Here is a 21504-nt window from a genome sequence, read left to right on the forward strand (position 1 = left end):
GTAAGAGGCTTTTTCCCCCCTGATACCATTTCTGTTATTCATATTCTTACTTCTTTAGAAACACCAAGTTGATTTAAAGGTTTCTATTTAATTTTATTTTATTTCAGCAGTGCACATTCACAAATCACTCAGTTTGACAATTCACAGTAACAAATATCCCACCCTCAGCTCCCTGTACAGAAGCAATCTCCTCCAGGTCTTTTTGCACACCCAACCCCACCCTCTTCCATTCACTCCCTCTCACTAAACAACATGCTGGGTAGCTGTTTATTGCTCCCCAACTTTGGTTAACATGAACTTTTCTCTGGTGGAGAATGTACACCCAAGCTTCTTGTGCCTCTCCTCCTACCCCACATCTATCCTCCTCACTCATTTCCTGAGAATTCATCATAGTGTTCCTATGTGTCATGCTCTGTGAAAATACTCAACTATGCAGTGGACTCCAGTTATTACTCACGCTCTTAGCTAACACTTTTCTTCTCTAACATACTAATGACTGTGTTGTGCTATCATTGTCTTGGTTGTCTGTCTCCTCATGTTTGTTTGCTTGCTTGTTTGTTTTGAGCAGTATCCCAGTGCTTTCTGATATAAGAAAATGTTGAAACCTTTTCTATCAAAATGTCACACTCTGTGCTCTTAATTGTTGGTTCCTTGAACCCACACAATATTGCTAATACCAAGAAGTGCATCCTGGCAGGAGCCTGATATAGCTGTCTCCTAAGAGGCTCTGCCAGAGCATGACAAATACAGAGGCAGATGGCTTGCAGCCAACCATTGAGCTGAGAACAGGGTCCCTGTTGGAGGAGTTAGAGAAAGAATTGAAGGAGCTAAAGGGATTTGCAACCCCATAAGAACAACAATACCAACCAACTAGAGCTCCCAGGGACTAAACCACCATCCAAAGAGTACACATGGACAGACCCGTATCTCCAAGTGCATACGTAGCAGAGGATGGCCTTGTTGGGAACCAATGGGAAGAGAAGCCCTTGGTCCTGCCAAGGCTGGATCCCCCAGTATAGAGGAATACCAAGGTGGGGAGGTGGGAAGGGGTAAGTGGGTGGGTGGGGGAACACCCTCATACAAGAAGGGGGAGAGGGTATGGGATAGGGGGCTTATGGAAGGGAAACTGGGAAAGGGGATAACATTTGAAATGTAAATTAAAAAATAACCAATAAAAAATGAAAAAATGTTGGTGCCTTAAATGTTAAGGGGTTTTCCACTAAAAATTGTGTGGTCATTAACTTGTTTATAATCAAGTGTGGAACTAGACCAAGTTGGCTATTGTAGATTTTAGGCTTTGCTGTTAGGTAAATGAGAGAGTAGACATTCAGATTTGGAATTGGAGGATTCCCAAGTGTCTGTCAGCCTCGTCTCTAGGATAGAGGAGTTGCCCTGTAGGCAGATGTTCTAGGTCTTCCCTGGTATCTCTCTATCATTCTGGTAGCTAAATAAAGGAAGGTTACAGAATTGTAGTTTCATATTAACACTACTGTAGTACTCTCCAACTTGAGAACACAATCTCCCTTCCACCCCAAGCTGTGCCAGGAGCCAAAAATTGCTTTGTTTTATGACTATTGTCATTATTATTTTTGTGGTTGTTAAGGATTTTTACATGTATGAATGTTTTGTCTGTACGTATGTCTCCACACTGTGTGCATGCCCACAGAGCCACAAGAGAGCATCAAATCCTGTGGAGTTAAAGATGGCTGTGAGCCTCCATGTCAGTGCTTGACTCCTTTATAAAAGCAACAAGTGCTATTAACCCCAAAAGCATCTCTCCAGCCCCCAGACCTTGCTTTCCTTGTAAGGATGAGAAAGGCATATGTGTCTGACAAGAGAGAAAGTCTCCATGCAGACTTTTGACCATGGGTTTCCATGCAGTCTTTGACCATGGGTTTCCATGCAGTCTTTGACCATGGGTTTCCATGCAGACTTTGACCATGGGTTTCCGTGCAGACTTTTTGGAGGTTCACAGGGGTTAGGGGGAGAGCACCAAGTTAACATTTCCTCAGGGCTTTTAAAGTGCTCACCAGCTGTGTAGACTTGGACACACTTCTTAAGTTCTCCACCCATGGAATCTCTGTGCTTTCTTCAGCATTTCTGAAGGATGCAGCACTTGACTGTTGGAGTCAACACAAAGGTCATGTGAATAATTGGTAGTATCTGTAGCCAGTTTCTGTGGATAGAAAGGGTCTCTTTCTATTATCAAGGACTTTTTTCTACATCACTTCTCACGTTCTGCCCACCCCTTTCCCGATGGTCCACCTCCTTCAATTGTCATCTCCATGGGTTAATAGGAGGGGCCAATGACTACAATGACATCAGTTCAGTCCCGAGTCTCATGAGATGCATGTCCATGGCTATTCCTCATTCCTATTCCACACATGATTCTTGTATCCCCTAGGGATGTGATCCCAACACAGCCCCACTCCTCAGTCTGCCTACCTCCTGGTAAGACACAAAAGGTACATTCTTCCATTTGGCTGCTGGAACCTATCTCTTGGAGGCAAAGATGAAATTACTCTTTACTTCTACTCATCATTCACTCTCTGGCCTTAATCCTTCTCCTCCTTTTTCTCTTGCCAATCTTGTCTGGACCTTGACTTGCATTAGAAGATAGTTTTCCTCTTCAAAGTAAAGCCTGTCCCAGAGGCCTTGGGATGCTCTTCTAGCTGCACTCAGGCCTCCAGGCGATTTGACTGTGTCTTAAAAGCTTTAAGAGAGAAAGGATTTGGAGAAGCTAGGGTGCTTAAGAATGTCTTCAAGTTAGGAATTTAGAATGTCTGGGCCAAAGAGCTAGCATAATATCTGATGCAAAACATGGCCTACTGTGTGTAACATGTTTTACTAATGTCACATTTTAGCATGCAAGATTCCAGTAGAAATATTTTTCCTAATTTCTCATTTAGTCCCAACCACTAAAAATACATCTAATAAAATTTCTGAAATAGGCTTTATTAGCAAATGTTGTGGTCATTTAAATGTCAGGAACCAAGACTTGTCGGTTATGACACAGATATGAAGTAATTTGGAGACCCTGAGTGAGTGAAGGTGGACACCAGTGTTCATGAGCGTACCTCCAGAACAGCCCCTTATGCTCTTAACTCTGGTCTTCAGTAATACACAAATAGGAAGGCTGCACTTTGACTTTGCTTTCTATAGATGATCTTTGCTGAATATAGCCCTTAATCGTGCTTTGAAATTCTCTCCAGCAAAATAATAGAGAAAGGGATTGAAGCAGCTGTTGGCTGCAGCCAAGGTCAGAGTGATGACCGTGGCCTTATGTAATTCATCCATACATGAATCTGCATCCCATGTGACCAAGTGGATGGTCCGAAGTGCATGGTATGGCAGAAAACAGAGGAGGAAGATGATCATGGCAATGACGATAGTGGTCAGTGCCTTCCTCTGAGCATCCCGTGGACCTGATTCTGGAATCTCCACCTTTAACAAGACCCGGATGATCAACAGGTAGCAGATGGTGAGTATGAAAAATGGAAGCAAGAAGCCCACCCCTAATGCAATGTAGTTCAAGATGACGAGATTTTTAAACTTTTGGAGATTCAGCTCAAAGCACAATGTAGTGTTATTTTTCTTCTCTTGGCCATGCTTCAGAAGCAGTCCTGAGGAAGCCATGATGAAGACCCATATAATCCCACAGAGGATCCAGGCACTCCTAACGCTGGTGATATGGAGCATCTGGAAGGGGTGGGCAGTGGCCAGGAAGCGCACAATACTCAGCACAGTTAGGAAATAAATGCTAGTATACATGTTGACATATAAAGAATAAGACATAATTCTGCAGGCCCAGTCCCCAAATATCCAATCAGAACCTCTGAAATTATAGTCAGCCCTGAAGGGCAGGGTGCTTATGAATAGGAAATCTGAAATGGCCAGGTTGAGCATGAAAACATTCACAGATGTGGACTTCTTGTAAGTCTGTAGGAAGACATATATGGAAAAGCCATTTCCCAAGGCTCCCCAGACAAATATTATCAGGTAGATGATAGGGTAAAAGTCCCTCTTGAAGTTTTCTATTGTACAGTTCTTGTCACTATAATAGCTGGGGGTCCCAGTTACTCCCATTTCTAATATGGAGTTGGACAGAGGCAAGGACTAATATAAAGTTTTCTCTTTATATTAGTTTAAAAAGAAATAAACCCAAAAAGTTACTTCATACAATTCCACTTTTCTTCCTGATTAGTGATCAAACATTTGCCGTACTCCATCTCACATGGCGAGAAGCAAGTTTCTCCGACACCCTCTTCTGACCTTGGCAGGCATCAGACATATGCACGGTGGACCTACAGGATGCAAGCGAAACATCCACACAATAAAAGAAAAATACATAAGCATTTTTTAAAGAATGACTAAATAAAGTTCCCGAAAAAGGAAATGATAAATAGAAGAATTAACTTTAGAATATCGGGGGGGCGGGAAAGAGAGAAAAAAAAACAAAGGAATACAAGGACACCAGCTTCCTGTTTCCTTTTCAAGTCTAAGTTATACTTGATGCTTGAAACAAAAACTATAGCACTGTCTGATATGGCATTAAATGGATATAGAGAAGTTGTAGATTAGAATATTATACATGAAGAAAAATAAAGATATATAAAGGGATTCTATACCACATTTGAACTGACAAAATTATGAAAGCATAAACTAAAAAAAATCTTTACAAAAGTATGTACTAAAAACTAAAGATAAATTAACATGAAATTTTCAAGAGTTTGTGTAACCAATATGAAGGCAGGGAAAAGGAAACAAGTAGTATAAAAAAGGATTTATACCCTCAATATATTCATAAGTACACTACATATCAATGGTCTAAATATACAGATGAAAAGGGGGGTTAGAAGCTTGAAATGTGCAAACTAAAGACCTCTTTATGTACTGTGCATATTCTCTACCGATAAAACAACTTACAAGTTCTGAGTGGGATGCACCAAGCAATAGAGCTATGAATGTGTGAGGCAAAACTGACAGAAACAGGGAGACAAACCTAGTTACGTTAATGATCTCGAGAGCCCCTTCCAAGCACTGATAGAGCAAGTAGACAAACACTTCAAAAAGTCAGCAAGAAACCGAGAACATCGAGACCCACAGACAGCATTGGCATCTACGAAACAGTTCACTGAGCAAGCAGAATAGACACCCTTCTCAAGCACTCACAGAGCATGCACATCGCCCCCACAACTGCCCGTCCACATTCACACATTGTCTTTTGTTTTGTGACCCACTGATTTAACCAGGATGTTGTGTGACTGCTGGATTGAAATGATCCGTTGAAATTTGCTGGGTAAACAACTGGAGACAACAGCTACCTCACCTCTAAAATCCATCAGTAGCCAATGGTTCAGCAGAGAGGGATAGGGCCATGAGCCCCTGTTGGATCTCTGACTGGACATGGACAAACTCAGTTTCTGTAAGCCCTGTACACCCAATCACAGCGACCATGAGTTGGTGTTTCCAGTGGCTTTGCTATGCTCAGAGATGGTGATTTGTAGCCCTCCTCCCTTTCTTCCTACTCTCCCATGCCCCCACCATAGCTCCCTCCTCTTCTTAATCCTGCCCCCTGAGCTTCAGGTAGGATGCTCTGCTATCCTATGTGGGGCTGAGCACTCAGCTGTCACTTAATCCCAGCACCTTCAACAACCATGGATCTCTGTTTTCAGAGAGAAGCTCCGCTCAAGTCAGGATGAGATTAGCATCTCTGTCCAGCTCAGGTGTCTGACAGTACAAGTGTCTGAAAGTATGTCAAACAGTTTTTAAAAAATCAATAATTTGGATATATGTATACATCTAGATATATAATCACATAGGCATATTAATAAAAGATCTGTTATAGTTTGTTGTACAAATAATATACAAAACAAGCAAAATTGGAATTTGGGTTTTTATATAAAATAATTCTTATTTTATGCCACAAATAATTTTGTCAATAAAATAGTGTTAATTTTGTCCATTTAAATATCCTTTCAGGTTGCTTTCAGAAAGATACAATGCTTTCCCAAAAGTCAAAGTTAAGCTCCTAGTAATATTATTAATTGTGATTTTTGCAATGTTGTCAATAATTATTTCTTGACTCTAGGTAGGTGGAACTTACATCTTGTCTCTTGGACAACTATTGTTGATTCTTCCTTTCCCAAATTCAGGCTCCAAATCAGAATTGAAATGCCTTTGGAGCTCAAACTATTGGTACAAGTAGCCTCTAAAAGATCATCTTCTTCATCCTATGACAAGAAAGATAACATGGATAATCAGATTTTTAAATATCCTTTAAATTTTAATTAATTTAAAAGTAATATGAGCATTCTTTTGTCTATTTAGTCATAAAAAGCTAATAAATAAAAATGAAAGTTGACTTTTTTCACAGTTAACTATATTTAAGTAAAATATGCTAATAAAAATATATTCCAAGGGTTACACTTGTGGTTTTTGTTTTCAAAAGCATGCTTATTGGATGGAGAAAGGGTTCACAAGGCCCTGCCACAAGCTAAAAGTTATTGGCAGTTGATGGACTGAAGAAGGGGCTCACTCAGTTTTCTTCCTAGGTTCCGCCTAAGTCGCCCAGTCTCTAGTGGGTGGCCTTTACATGCATGTGCATGCAGACAGAAGTAATAGGACTGGGCTCTAAAGAAGGAAAGGATATGAAGTTGGGAGGGAGAGGAAGGGCTTCTGGAAAGAGCTCTGGAGGAATGTGGGGTATGATGAAAATACATTCTATATGTCCATAAAATCCTCAAAGTATTTAAAAATTAAATACTAAAAAATTAATAGAAGCATGTGTGTGCTTAAATGCCAAACCTATTAGAACAGCTATGTACCAAAATATTTTTTCTTGTAAGACTCTAGGCTCACAACATCCCTTTCTCTTCAGCCATGCAAAGTCTTAACAAACTTGCAAGGATGTCAACTAAACTATAGATGAAATGTCAGAGACCCATTGTGTACTTTGGTCTTTCCTTAGGTCTAGTGGCCCCTGTGTGCCTGTTTTGGCTAGATGTCATATACTCTGTAACATGACTTTTAGAAGTCTTAAGCCAACTTAACTGGGTTAGCTCTAGGACCCTACCTAAGCCTAGCAGTTTTCCTGCTGATTTTATTGATGGGTGAGGGGACATCCAGTCACCCCTCCTATGCAGCTTTTTTGACTGATTTTCCTCTAGGCATTGCTATGACACGCTAAACTCTGTGATCATGTCCCCTTGTACTTAGAAAAAGATGTCCATGATCTGACACTTCAACTAGGAAATTGCCACATTCTCTGAAGACCTAGTATGTCTTCTGACTTTCCTGACTTAATTTTGTTTGTTACTGGTTCATATCTTAAAACAAACAACTAGAAATTGATAAGACTATATAGTTACTGACTTAAACTTGTTCCTAAAATATAAATTTCTTCTAGAAATAAAATGTTTGGATAGCTGAATAAATTGTTCCCAGTTAGACCTGTCAGATGAGAAAAGATAAAAGATATTTATGCTGATATAAGGTGCATGAATTTGGATGAGCCCAGGAATTCAAACTGATTATAAAAAAAGGATCTTTTAAGTTAAAATTGACTAGACATATAATTCCAGACTTGGAAGACTGAAGTGGGATAATTTCAAGTTTGAAGCCATCCAGGGCTACATAGTAAATACAAAAAGAGTGGGGAGAGGGGAGGGGAGGAGAGGAAAGGGACTCTTCAGGTACTCTAAGAACCACTATTAAACAGTAAATGAATTAAAGAATCATGGGGTAATTTACTATTACAGAAGGAGCTATAATAAAATTTACATTTGGCAAAACTGATTCTTGATATTCCCTCAACAGTAGTAGTAAATTAGCAGTGATATTAAGCTGGGATCGGTGGGGTAATTTAAAGGATTGCATGGGCCAGTAATGCCCGATGCACACCTTGCCTACAGCAACACCTCCCTCACACATCTGTAAGAGCAGACCATGGACAATGAAAGCCTTGAGATCTTTTGACCATCTATCTCTGAAGAAAGGTCTATGACGTTACTCTGGTCCTTGGTTCTATCCAAATTTCAGTGATTCTTGTCATTGCTGGAGAGGTCTGTGTGTAACAGTAGGGGAAAGTAGCTTACTTTTATCTTCCCAATTCAAGAAGTTCCAAGACTTCTCCTTAGCCAAAGAGGCACATCCTTCCCCAGAACAACTGTAAAAGAACAAAACAGTTCAGTCTGTTACACAGAAACTTCTTTTTAATCATCGTCCACAATCTTCAAAGGTTAGGAGAAGCAAGGGGGTTACAAAATCCTCAACCTGCCACTGTCCTCTGCAGTGTGGTTGGAATTAACATGCCCTGTGTAGGCTCACAGGGAGTAGTACTATTAGGACGTGTGGCTCGTTGGAGGTGTTCAAGGTTTCAAAAGCTTAAGCCAGGTTCAGTGGTTTATTCTTACTTCTTTCTGCCTGGTGATCCAGTAGAACTCTCAGTTCCTTCTCCAGCACCGTGCCTGCCTGCAGACTGCCATGTTCCCTGCCATGATGTCAATGGACTAAACCTGTTATCCACTCCCACTTAAATGTTTTCCTTTATAAGAATTGCCACGGTCATGGTGTCTCTTCACAGCAATAAAACACTAAGACACCTTTCCTGTCACTGGCCTTCTCCTGGAGAAGTCACCAATTACCTCCCTATAAGTTCTTAAGATGGGACTTACTTCAGGCTCACTTTTAATTCTGGATTCTATTCTTTGATGCCCCAATGGGAGGAATACAGGAACCTGGCATCTTCAAAAGTCTCCCCAGGGAAGCCTCTGTGATTTAAATATTATAGCTGGATATTTGGTCTTTTGGAAATGACATCAGAGAAAAATATGTGAACCTCTATGGAAAAGACCTCAGCAGAACTGTGAGAAACAAACGCAGCGAAAAGTCTTCAATATTTTAACTTTGCCTCTTGTTAACCAACTAAAATGGAACTTGTGGCCAAATTCTACAAGTGCATGCCTTGAAGACTCCTTACCCTGAATGTTTTGTGAAAATTCCCCAGTTGCTGAGTGTAGAAGTGGGCAGCCCCTGCTATAATCTGTGGGCCAGGCCACTGACTATAGAAACAGACAACTTCAAAAAGGACAGACACATGTTCTGAGCTTCTCAGTCCCTCTGCAACCAGACTTGTCCACAAATGCACTGTGGCCACCTCTAACATCTAATACAAAATCTCTTCTCTCCCTCTGTCATTTTGAACCAATCATGGTCTTTTGCTGCTCGAGGGGAAAAGGAAATTTCTTTATAATTTTTTTACATAGTTTATAGACACTCTTCTTAATTCAAATGATTGCTCACAAGGTTTAATAACTTTCAGGGGAAAAAGCATGCCAAAAATAAACTTTCTTCCCATAGCCCACTGATGCTTAAGTTTATGTTGCATAATAAATTACAGACATTAGTTTTTAATTTTTTATTACATTTATTTATTTATGTGCATGTAAGTGTGCAGTCACGAATGAGGACATGAGCAAGTGTCTACACACACACACACACACACACACACACACACACACACACGAATGTTATACTGTGTGTGTGAATCAAAGGACATCCTGACAGAGTTTGCTCTGTCCTTCCATGTAGATTGCAGGAATCAGATTCAGTTCCTTGAACTTGGCTGGAAGTGTCTTTATCTACTGAACCATATTACCACAGATATCATCTTTTTAAAATTAATTAATTTATTCGTTCTGTCATATATTACATCCTGACTTCAGTTTCCCCTCCCTATACTCCTCCCAGTATTTCTCCCCCCATCTCCTCTTTCCTCTAAATCGACTCCTCATTTCCCTTCAGAAAACAGCAAACCTCTCAGGATGATCAACCAAACATGGCATAACAAGAAATAATGTCTAGGCACATATCTCATATCAAGGCTGGGTGAGACAATCCAGTAGGATGAAAAGGGTCCCAAAAGCAGGAAAAAGAGCAGAGATAGCCACTGCCGCCACTGAGGAGTCCTACAAGAACACCAAGAACACCAAGCTACACAACCATAGCACATACCTAGGTTCCCTGTTGTCATATGTGCTAGGAGCAATAGTTAGCATAGCTGGAATGATAGAATTAGGGATGATCATCCAAAATTTGTGACTAAATCCAGAAAGTTATATTGCTTTTGTTCTGCTTTTAAATTTGAATTCATTAAGCAGAGCTGTCAGGAGTAATCAGCATTGTCCTTAGTTTTTTTTTAGCTAGAGTAAAAACACTTATATAAATACCACAGAACTGCCCCTGAGTGTGGAAAGAACCTGTGAATGACGAGGAAGAACATACACACAATACATACATACATACATACAGACAGATACACATACACACACACACACACACACACACACACACACAGATTTTAGTAATGTATACTCATTGCCTGGGTATTCGTTTCTCTGTTTCCAGAATCTATTACAGAACTAATGACCACATTTATTTCTGCAAACTCTATCTTCTTTTTTTTTTTTTTTTATTAACTTGAGTATTTCTTATATACATTTCGAGTGTTATTCCCTTTCCCGGTTTCCGGGCAAACATCCCCCTCCCCCCTCCCCTTCCTTATGGGTGTTCCCCTCCCAACCCTCCCCCCATTGCCGCCCTCCCCCCATAGACTAGTTCACTGTGGGTTCAGTCTTAGCAGGACCCAGGGCTTCCCCTTCCACTGGTGCTCTTACTAGGATATTCATTGCTACCTATGGGGTCAGAGTCCAGGGTCAGTCCATGTATAGTCTTTAGGTAGTGGCTTAGTCCCTGGAAGCTCTGGTTGCTTGGCATTGTTGTACTTTTGGGGTCTCGAGCCCCTTCAAGCTCTTCCAGTTCTTTCTCTGATTCCTTCAATAGGGGACCTATTCTCAGTTCAGTGGTTTGCTGCTGGCATTCGCCTCTATATTTGCTGTATTCTGGCTGTGTCTCTCAGGAGCGATCTACATCCGGCTCCTGTCGGTCTGCACTTCTTTGCTTCATCCATCTTGTCTAATTGGGTGGCTGTATATGTATGGGCCACATGTGGGGCAGGCTCTGAATGGGTGTTCCTTCAGTCTCTGTTTTAATCTTTGCCTCTCCCTTCCCTGCCAAGGGTATTCTTGTTCCCCTTTTAGAGAAGGAGTGAAGCATTCACATTTTGATCATCCGTCTTGAGTTTCGTTTGTTCTAGGGATCTAGGGTAATTCAAGCATTTGGGCTAATAGCCACTTATCAATGAGTGCATACCATGTATGTCTTTCTGTGATTGGGTTAGCTCACTCAGGATGATATTTTCCAGTTCCAACCATTTGCCTACGAATTTCATAAACTCGTTGTTTTTGATAGCTGAGTAATATTCCATTGTGTAGATGTACCACATTTTCTGTATCCATTCCTCTGTTGAAGGGCATCTGGGTTCTTTCCAGCTTCTGGCTATTATAAATAAGGCTGCGATGAACATAGTGGAGCACGTGTCTCTTTTATATGTTGAGGCATCTTTTGGGTATATGCCCAAGAGAGGTATAGCTGGATCCTCAGGCAGTTCAATGTCCAATTTTCTGAGGAACCTCCAGACTGATTTCCAGAATGGTTTTACCAGTCTGCAATCCCACCAACAATGGAGGAGTGTTCCTCTTTCTCCACATCCTCGCCAGCATCTGCTGTCACCTGAAACTCTATCTTCTTTACCTATATTCCCAAGTGACCTCACAGCAGTGAGAAGCCTGTAATAATTCCTTTCTAACACTTTCTTCTTGGAACACTCATTTCCAAACCTTTAACATGGGACGGAAGTACCTCTTCAACAATTAGGAGAGACACAAAATAAAAATAAAACGATTTGCTTACTTACAGGTCCTGGCAGGTACAGAGCTTGCCTGGAAGCTCTCCCAAGTCAAAAGGTACAGGTAGGGAGAGAGGGGACCTCATGGGAGAATTTTATTGGTCCAGAGTTTTACATAGTAGAGCTAAGTAAAGCAGAAGATCCAAAAATACCACTGTGTGTCTTCACAGTGCATGTGGGGTACAGTGTCCAGCAAAGACAGTCAAGTAGGGGATATTCTCTACCTTTCAGAAAGCTATCAATGGGAGGTGAGAGGGTACAGCACCCATCTGGACTGCAGCCACAGATGGTAGAAACACTAACTTTCAAGGCTGACTGAGCCCTGATTCTGATAGGAAAAAATAAGTGTGTGTGTGTGTGTGTGTGTGTGTGTGTGTGTGTGTGTGTGTACACATATAGTTTAATTATGTATTGGAGCTGTTGGTATATGCACATGAGTGCACAAAGAAGCCACTGGGATTAGATCACCTGAAGCTAGAGTTACTAGCAATTGTAAGCTGCCCAACATGGGCCTAACTCTGATCCTCTACAAAACAGTACATACTTTAACCCACTGGGTCATCGCTGTAGTCCTTAAAAATGAATTTAAAATAGATGCTTAGACAACATAAAATTCTAAGAACTCACCACACCAATAATGGGCACTTTCACTTAATACAAATCCACTCACCCAACTTTATTCAATTATAGGCATTTTCATAATGACTTTTGACTAGATGGCATTGCCTCTAAGAGTCCACATAATAATACAAAGAATAAGAAACATAATAAGAAAGCACTAATTTAAGCTACTCAGAGATATAGAAACTAATTTCAGATGCAGCAGCAATGTTTCCCAACTTTCCTTCAGACATGCATGTAAAAAAGTGACTCACAAAAATAATTGCTTTATTACTTTTAAAGGCATACGGTATACTGGAAATAAATTATCTTTGTGTAACTCATCACTATTTGCAATGAATAAGCACCAATACAAAATTTTAAGTCTGAAGAAAACTATCTGGTATAAATATAGTGTAAAAAATAGTTTTGTTTGTATGATTGTTTAATTCTGCACTTTCCAAAGTACTTTTGACAGAACATGAGTCCCATGAGATGCCTTGTCAAACGAAAGGCTCCCATGGTCAAATCAGCCTGAGGAATACAGCCATCTCAAATTACCCTCCCTTTTGGGAATTCACAATGCTCCCAGGGCTCAAGTCTCAAAACACCGAAATTTTCTTCTTATTCTCTTATAGTCTTGGAGGCTACATGCTCATGTCATCCGGGCTATGCTTTCTTTGAACACTGGAATGAGGGATTCTTTTTGTGTCTAGCCTCTGGTACATATCAGCAATCTCTGGCAGTTCTTGGTTCATGGATATTTCTTTCCAATCTGTGCAATCCAACTGAGGGTGTTGATTGCTGTAGTTTTTCTATGTCTTCATATCATCTTTCTATATGTGTCTGTGCCTCTAGTTCTCTTCTTTGAGAAACTTTGGTCATATTGAGCTCGGGACTCACTTTACCTAGTATGACTTTGTCCTAACTTACATTGCTAATGGTGCTATCCCCAAATAAGGTTGCATTTATAGATAAATAAGGTTACATATTTGTGAGTGGTATTTTTGCAAGGCACCATTCATCCCACAACAGAGGTCTACACAATCTATCTCATGAGGTGACTGCAAGGAATATGCAAGAGACAGGAAGAGTGCTCTGCACATGGCTCTTAGCCCTGAGTTAAGCATTTTCTGACTGAGTTATTACATAAATTAATGTAGAAATGAGCTAACTTCAATCTCTGTCATCTTGCTGGTTACATGGATGAATTGCTCTACTCCCACATTGGCCTGAGGTTTTGAGATTCTCCTTGGTGCTTGTTAGAACATAAATATCACAAGAATATTGATTATTCCCAACAAATTTACAGGGAAAATTTCTCAAAAGTAATCCCTCTCTTTATTCTGAGTCTATTCCTTCTAACCCTTGGCTATTGACTGATGTTGGCATCAGGATTCTGTTATAATCAACTGAAAAGATAATACCTGAGAGACCAGAGGAAGGTCTAAGTAGGCAAAAACAGATTTACATGCAATCCAGTCCTTAAACACCTTTACAATGAAGACCTCATTCCATCTAATGCACAATAGGGCTAGTGAGAATGGCAGAGACTCCCTGGGAAGTTTAGGCCATAGCCCCACCTCCTTCCTCAGAGAAGCCTGGCTGAATTTCAAGGACACTCTCAATTACAATCACCTCAGGGAGGTACTTACCACAGGCCTGGCATGGGAGCCAGCAAATGTGACCACAGGCAAGAGATTACCAGAGAGAGAGAGAGAGAGAGAGAGAGAGAGAGAGAGAGAGAGAGAGAAAGAGAGAGAGAGATGGATCCACCAAGGAACAGAGAGGAGCATATAGATCTACCATGACACTAGCCACAGGGATTTCTTGAACACTCAGGGAAAAATATGAAGCCCACTGGAGAGGTTAGTCTGCAGAGAAAACCTAGCCAGGAAAAGGTCTGATCAAGTCTGGCGGGCCATGACTGCTGAAGAGTAAGACGAGGCCTTTGACTCAGAGACTCTGGCCTGTGGTAGATGAGAGGGACCATATCCACTGAGGAATTGGGGAGCAAATTTCAAGAAGGACAAAGAGGATAGAGGACTGTAAAGGACACAGGTCTTTGTGCTAACACATAGATAATGGGGGAAAGGAATATTAAAAACATAGGGTTGTCTCTTCAGAGGGGATGTATACCTGATTTCCACCCAGAAGGTTGGAGGTGGATATACTTTATATAGCCCAGTGGTCTATGCTCTCTGTAGAGCCTGGCCACACCTGAGTCACCCAGACTATTACGGTTATCCCAGACTCTTCTTCACTAGGCCTTTATCTCGAGCATTGGTTCTCAGTCAATAGAACCCATTCTTGGGGGAGAAGTCACATATACCTTATAACCTGGTGATCTCCATGCTATCTGTATGACTGAGGCCACATCAGATCCTCCTCTAGAACCTTGACCCTTCTTGAAAATAGAGGTCACATGTAGTCTGCAAAAGAGTTTTAATGAAGTCACACCTTAAGCTCTACTGTGCCCATGGGACTGAGATCATTGTTACCACGAAACCTTTTTCCAAAATCATACTGTACTGTACTGCTCACTAAAAAGTAACCTGTTCACTGCCAGACTTTAGAAGTTTGAACCAGCACCAGCTACTACATCATATTGAAGCAGATTCCTTCTTGCCTCATGCAGATTATTACTCTGTCAGCCATGGTGTTTGCAGAAACCTCCACATAGAACCAGGACACAAGATCAAATCAATACCCAGAGTACCACTGAGTACCACAGCCACTTTGATTCGCCTGTTAGAATTGGCGTGGTGTTTAGAGTACCACATTGGTACACCTTTTCACCAAACTCTTAATAAAAATAAAGAAGAGAAAAATGGGCTTGAGGGGACCAGTGTGAGTGGATGATGATGACAATGACGATGACGATGACGATGATGCGACGATGACGATGACAATGATCAGCCATTCCAACAAAGTGACAGGAAGCGAGAAATAGAGGAACAGGAAGAGGTAAATAGAAAAAATTTGGGAAATAGTTTAACAACAGACTCACCTGAGATAGAAGAGGGAGAACAGGTCCTACTTCTGAGAAATTTTATTTTTATGCATTGTGACTGGTATACGGAAAAGGTTGGAACTTTAGCTTAGGAAAGCCACTGAGTAGCAGAAGTAGAACTTAATGGGCCATTCAGACGGGAGCTTAGAAGATGGCATTTGGTGACATATAGACAGGAGAAACCTAGGTTGTGAGGTTTCAGAAGGGAACAAGGACTCTATCAGGACATGGGCCAAGGGTCACATGATATTTCGGCTAAGAAGTGTTGAGTTAAAGGTGATGGGCCGACTTACTTATTTTGCAGGAAAATATCAAGATAGCAGAGCATTCCAGCTGGTGCTAAAGAAGCAGCGATAACTGACAGAGAAATCAACATGAGAAGAAGCCTCCGCATTGCACCGAGGCAACAAAAGAGTATTTCCTCAGGGTCAGAGTGTGTGTGTGTGTGTGTGTGTGTGTGTGTGTGTGTGTGTGTGTGTGTCTGTCTGTCTGTCTGTCTGTCTGTCTGTCTGTCTGTATCTGTGTCTGTGTGCATTCATGCACTTGAATATACACATCTATATAATACAAACATTTTTAGGATAATTTTTTGGCTGATTACAAATTCTTGAAAAAAGTCAAGGCCTTTTCTTGGACAATATCAAATAAGACATAACTCTAAAACTTATTTCCTCTAAGGAGGAAAACGGTTTTTTGTTTTGTAATTTTTCATAATTTTATTTAGTCTTTCTTCTTTTACACTTCAGATTTTATCCCCATCCCAGTTAGCCCTCTGACTGTTCCACATCCCATACATCCTCCCCCGGCCCCATCTCCACGAGAACGTCCCCAGCCCCCTACTCCCTACTCCACCAGACCTCCCACTCCCTGGGGCCTCCAGTCTCTTGAGGGTTAGGTGCATCTTCTCTGACCGAACCCAGACCCGGCAGTCCTCTGCTGTACATGTGTTGGAGGCCTCATATCAGCAAGTGTATGCTGCCTGGTTGGTGGCTCAGTGTCTGAGAGATCTTGGGGATCCAGGTTATTTGAAACTGCTGGTCCTCCTACAGGGTTGCCCTTCTCCTCAGCTTCCTCCAGCTTTTCCCTAATTCAACAGAGGGGTCAGCAGCTTCTGTCCATTGGTTAGATGTAAATATCTGCATCTGACTCTTTCAGCTGCTTGAAACCTGTTATTTTTAAACCTCCTTAGTCTTAAAGGCTTACAAAACAACTTTAAGCTTACAGATAATTCCAATAAACATTAGATAGTTTCTCTTTTACAATGTTTTTGAGATAATAATTTATCTCTGCACCTTCAGCCTTAAAGAAGAATAAAATAATTTTGGAAAGTATTCATTAAATGATCTTCACAGTTACTACTAAAGCAAACAGGTTGCTCAAAAGTAAAAGAAAACTTTTTAAAGGGAGAGAGAGAAATATCTGGTTTCATTCTGCTTTTAGTTCCCTTATGCATTAAATATTTTAAGGTCCTATTTCAGAAAATCAATTTCTGGGTGTCTCTTATAATATTCACCTTTTTAACACGTGCTTAAATTTGTTAGAAGGACACGTAAGTGTCACCACGTTGTGACTATATTTATAACTATATAATATTAAAGATGTAATGTGGTTTTCAGTCTCCTGAGTTTTCATTTGGAGTATGGTTATCTTGTCAGATGCTCTGATTACAATGAAAGAGGATTCCCCCAAATAATATTTTCATTAATTATTTGGGAATGCCATACAAGTCACCCCAGTCACCCCAACCACACTCACTTCCCATTCCTCCCAGGTCTGTCCTCCCGCCGTTGACCCACTCCCCAAAACAAACGAGTCCAATTCCTGTTGCCCATGTACTCACTGCAGCATGGTCAACCCCAGTGGCCAGCCCCTTAGAGAAATCTGAGTCCATCACCACAACCACCACCATCACCACCACCACCATCACCACCACCATCACCACCACCATCACCACCACCACCATCACCATCACCACCACCATCACCACCGCCATCACCACCACCATCACCACCACCATCACCACCAACAACAACAACACCCCTGGCCGGAGTCATCAACTGTGAACGGCTCACTTCAACATCTCTATCACACTTTGTAGATGTTTGTTGTTGCTGTTGTTGTTGTTGTTGTTGGGGGTTTTATGGTTATTGTTACTTTGTCTTGTTTTACTTTGCTCTGTTTTGAGACAGGGTTTCTCTGTGTAACCCAGGCTGGCCCCTCACACTCACTGAGATCCACCTGCCTCTGCCTCTGTTGTAATTGCTGTTGTTTGGTTTGGTTTGATTTGGTGAGGGGGATGATGTCTCAGAAGCCTTCAATGTCTCTCATTTTGTTATCAGTCTGTAATCATTCATACCAATGCAAAAGAAGCTTCCTTGCCCATAGCAGTCGGGGGCACAGGGATCATGAGCTTAATCATGGTTTGGCAGCTTCTGGTGGCATCGCAGATCACGGACATCAACCTGGTCCCCACCCTATGGCATCATGGATCACAGACCTCTGCCTGGCCTCCAGTGGCAGCACAAACCACCAATATCAACACAGCCTGCAGCAGCAGCATAAAATCCCAGACATCAGCATGGGCGGCAGGGACAATAGAAGTCTTTAAAGGAGACTTAACTCAGAAAATGAACTATTCTTCGTCTCAGATACTCGTTGCTCAGAGGCACCATACCTGGGGGCAGGACCTACAAGACCTTCAGGCTGATGTACACAACCCTACTGTGGTCTCTGGCTGCCCTGCCAGCACCCTGTGTATAACCATTGTGCTTACAGGTCCTTGGACAGCACTGTGCCTGGTGCCCTCATCCCCACAGAAAGTGAGCACTGTGAGCAGCAGCAGCCACAGCCCTAGCCTGGTGGATGGTGACAGCACAAGGTCGGTCTAGCAGGAGTTTAGCCTGGTGATGGCCTGTGCCCCACCCCTGCACCCCAAGGACTGGCCCTACGTGTCAACAACATACTCCTTTCAGAACGTCTTCTTAACTATTGGATTTTCTTTTAATAATACTTATAGGAAAAACTAGCTCAGAAAATAAGGGTTTTGTTTTCTCTTTTTTACCCAATGAGCAATTAAAACCTGATGATGAGATTGGGTTAAAAGCCACATGTGTATGGGTTTTGCTTCACTTACTAGATAGCCTGTACATGTAGTGAGGAAATTCTATTAAAAGAATTGCATTATTGTTAAGTTAAATAATTATTATAAACATAATTTAGTGCAGAAAGTACCATCTATTTGTAAAATATTCTATTGTAGAAACTGTCCTATGTCCCAAGGCCATTGGTTCTGTGTGTTGGTGGTCAATCAAATAAATGACACTAACTGTCAATGACTGAAGCTTAGGCTTGAGATACTTCCTTCAAAATCTCTGTCTCGCTCCTTTCGGGAAGCATCGATTATCTCCTCATAAAATAAATGTGGGCTGTCCTATTAAGATGGACAGAGTGGGCTGGAGGGATGGCTCGGCAGTTAAGAGCACGTGCTGCTCTTGCAGAGGACACCTACATGGTAGTAAATAATTAGTAATTATTTAATAGTTATTTAACCCAACCATCTCTAACTCCAGTCCCAGGGGATGCAATGTCCTCTTCCGGACACACACATGGTGTGTGGACATACAAACATGTAGGCAAAGCACTCATATACATAGAATCTCTGGCCCCCTCCCAATACATAGACGAAGGACTTTATAAGCCATTTCTGCTGAAGAGTGACATTATATATAGTCATAAGGGACTTTTAAACATGATGTTTACAAATTCAGCTTTGGTTAGACCCGTCACAGAGTCTTCCCGTGGTGAGCCCCCAGGGGATGAGAAGAATGACAACTAAAGACAGATGATTGCACTTACTAGAAACTTCAGCTTGGAAGGAAAGGACTCTAGGACGTGCTTCTAACCACTCCCTGCCTTACAGAACTGCAGCAGACAAACTCGTGGATTGACATTCCTCAGTCTCGGGCTTAGTAACTTCTAAGAACACAGCACACAGACCCCAGGGAAACTGGGCGATATTCATCTCAGCCACAGCAAATGTGGAACACCCCACGTAACAGAACGTAACACTCCCCTGCACATGGCCACGAGCTCTCACTTTGTATATGATTCGAATCCTTTTATATTTAGATATTTTTTTAAATCATTTACGATATCTGAAACTTGCTTTGGGACCTTCTTAAGTGATAGAAATCCTGCTAGTCTTGGGCTTAATGAAGTTATAAATAGAGACGACAGTAGATACTCTCGTTGATCACATTTTTGCTGTGACTAATTGCTTACCCAGACCACCTGCTCTATTTCAGTCCTGATGTTTTAAAAGATTTAAGTATTTTCACTGTGCTTGGTAAAGAAGTCTCTCATTAGTCAGTATAATTTGAATTGTTAAAAGAGTAATTTCTCAATTGACAATGACTTGCTTTAAATCTTCCAAAAGAAACAGTTTTGAGGGCATTTTTATTTTGAGCCCAAAACAAATAAAATGTTCCTACTAAGGAAGAGAGGAATATTAGTTGAGCTAAACAAATAATATTATTACGTTTCTTCCTTCTTCTCCTCCTCCTCCGTTTTAGTAGGGTCCTGAATACTGGGGCTTATGTCCTACTAATGAGCTACTGCCCAGCTCAATTACTATTCTCTTCTTTATATTTAAAATGCTAATACAAAACAAATTAAAGGCTCAGATGAGCCCTGTTGCATACTCAGATATCTAGCTACCTTAAAATAACTTTAACTGAGCCTAGTGTCATGGTACACGCCTTTAATCCCAGCAAAGCAGGTGAGTTTGGGGCCAGCATGGTCTACATAGTGAGCTCAAGGACAGTCAGGACTACACAGAGAGACCCTGTCTCAAATAGTAATAGCTTTAATTCTGTTCCTCCTTATTAGAAATACCCAAAAATTCGATTCAACTTTTCTTATCCAAATTGTACAGAAAATTAATCTCCAATAATGATAATATTCATAATGTTTTACACATTAAGAGCCTGTGTTTCTAAAGTATCTAAAGTACTCTAGTGTATAATTGGCTGGGATTTTTAATTAAGTAACAGTCATATTTTGTCAATAAAAAGTAAGTGGACAATATTACAAAGTGACCCCATAGGAATCCCTTTTCTCTTTCTTATTGTAAAATAAGAAGTAAGATCTCATTGCACCTACAAAACCTATGATTGCTGATTTCTGACTGGTCTGAGCATTGTTTTCTAGTGTCCTTCCTAGTGATATTTGATGCATGAAAAGATAATTTTAATGAAAGGAAACTTAAAATAATACTATACCATTATCTAGTGCCTTCTATAACATTACTTTACATTTACTCCCCAATAATATCTCATACCAAAACTACCTATCATTTTGAAATTATTGCCTTTAAGAGAGCACATGCATTTAATCCCAGTACTCAGCAGAGAGAGCTAGGAAGATCTATGTAATCTCAAAGCCAGGCTAATCTACATGGTGAGTTCTAGGACTGTACAGAGACATCCTGCTCCAAAAACATCATTATCCACAATTATATTATATTATATAGTAATAGTTATTATATATTATATAGTTATTATAGTATGTATTATAAAGTTATTATATTATATAATTATAATATATTAGTGACAAGTGTTTCCTAGATTAGAACTAAATACTTTTCTATAAGATTATAACTATAAAAATCAAACTATGCCAAAACTACTAAAAATAAAAGATAGTAATCTCGGTGGGCAGCACCCCTCGAGCAAACTTGAGCCTCGGGACCACAGGTAAGACCAACTTGGCTGTTGCAGGAAGGCTGCCTGGTGTAATCGGGACACACAGAGGCAGAATTCCTCTAGGACCGGGCACGTCCTGTGTTTACCGGAAGTCCCACACTCGCGGATCCCGGCCCGCAGCAGCTCTCTGCTCCCAGACCCCGTGGGAAAGAGATCTCTCCGCCTGGTCAGGTGGGCACTCCTGAGGCTGCATAAGCTCCAGGAAGGGGCGGCACAGGTCTTCCTGGTTGCTGCCGCCGCAAAGAGCCCGTGGGCAGCACCCCGCGAGCGAACTTTGAGCCTCGGGACCACAGGTAAGACCAACTTTTCTGCCTGGTGAACTC

The 21504-nt window shown here is 41.2% G+C and overlaps 1 protein-coding gene across 2 annotated transcripts in view; it reads right to left on the reverse strand.

The window, feature by feature from the left end:
* Positions 1 to 293: 293 nt before the first annotated feature.
* Cysltr2 (cysteinyl leukotriene receptor 2) overlaps positions 294 to 21504 on the reverse strand; it is a 39272-nt gene continuing 18061 nt past the window's right edge. Inside the window, exons 2-5 of one of the 2 annotated variants that reach the window (NR_131894.2) lie at positions 8097 to 8167; positions 6107 to 6233; positions 4181 to 4304; positions 2104 to 2176 (exon numbers count right to left, since the gene is read on the reverse strand). Coding sequence is in view for 1 of the 2 variants with exons in the window: in NM_133413.2 (NP_596904.1) it covers positions 3157 to 4086 (930 nt within the window). In the remaining variant the exon portion in view is untranslated. Of the gene's footprint in view, positions 4305 to 6106; positions 6234 to 8096; positions 8168 to 21504 lie in introns of both variants that reach the window. The other variant, NM_133413.2, reaches the window with a different exon arrangement.

The sequence above is a fragment of the Rattus norvegicus genome, chromosome 15 (assembly GCF_036323735.1).
Source record: "Rattus norvegicus strain BN/NHsdMcwi chromosome 15, GRCr8, whole genome shotgun sequence".
In the NCBI taxonomy this organism is placed as follows: domain Eukaryota; kingdom Metazoa; phylum Chordata; class Mammalia; order Rodentia; family Muridae; genus Rattus; species Rattus norvegicus.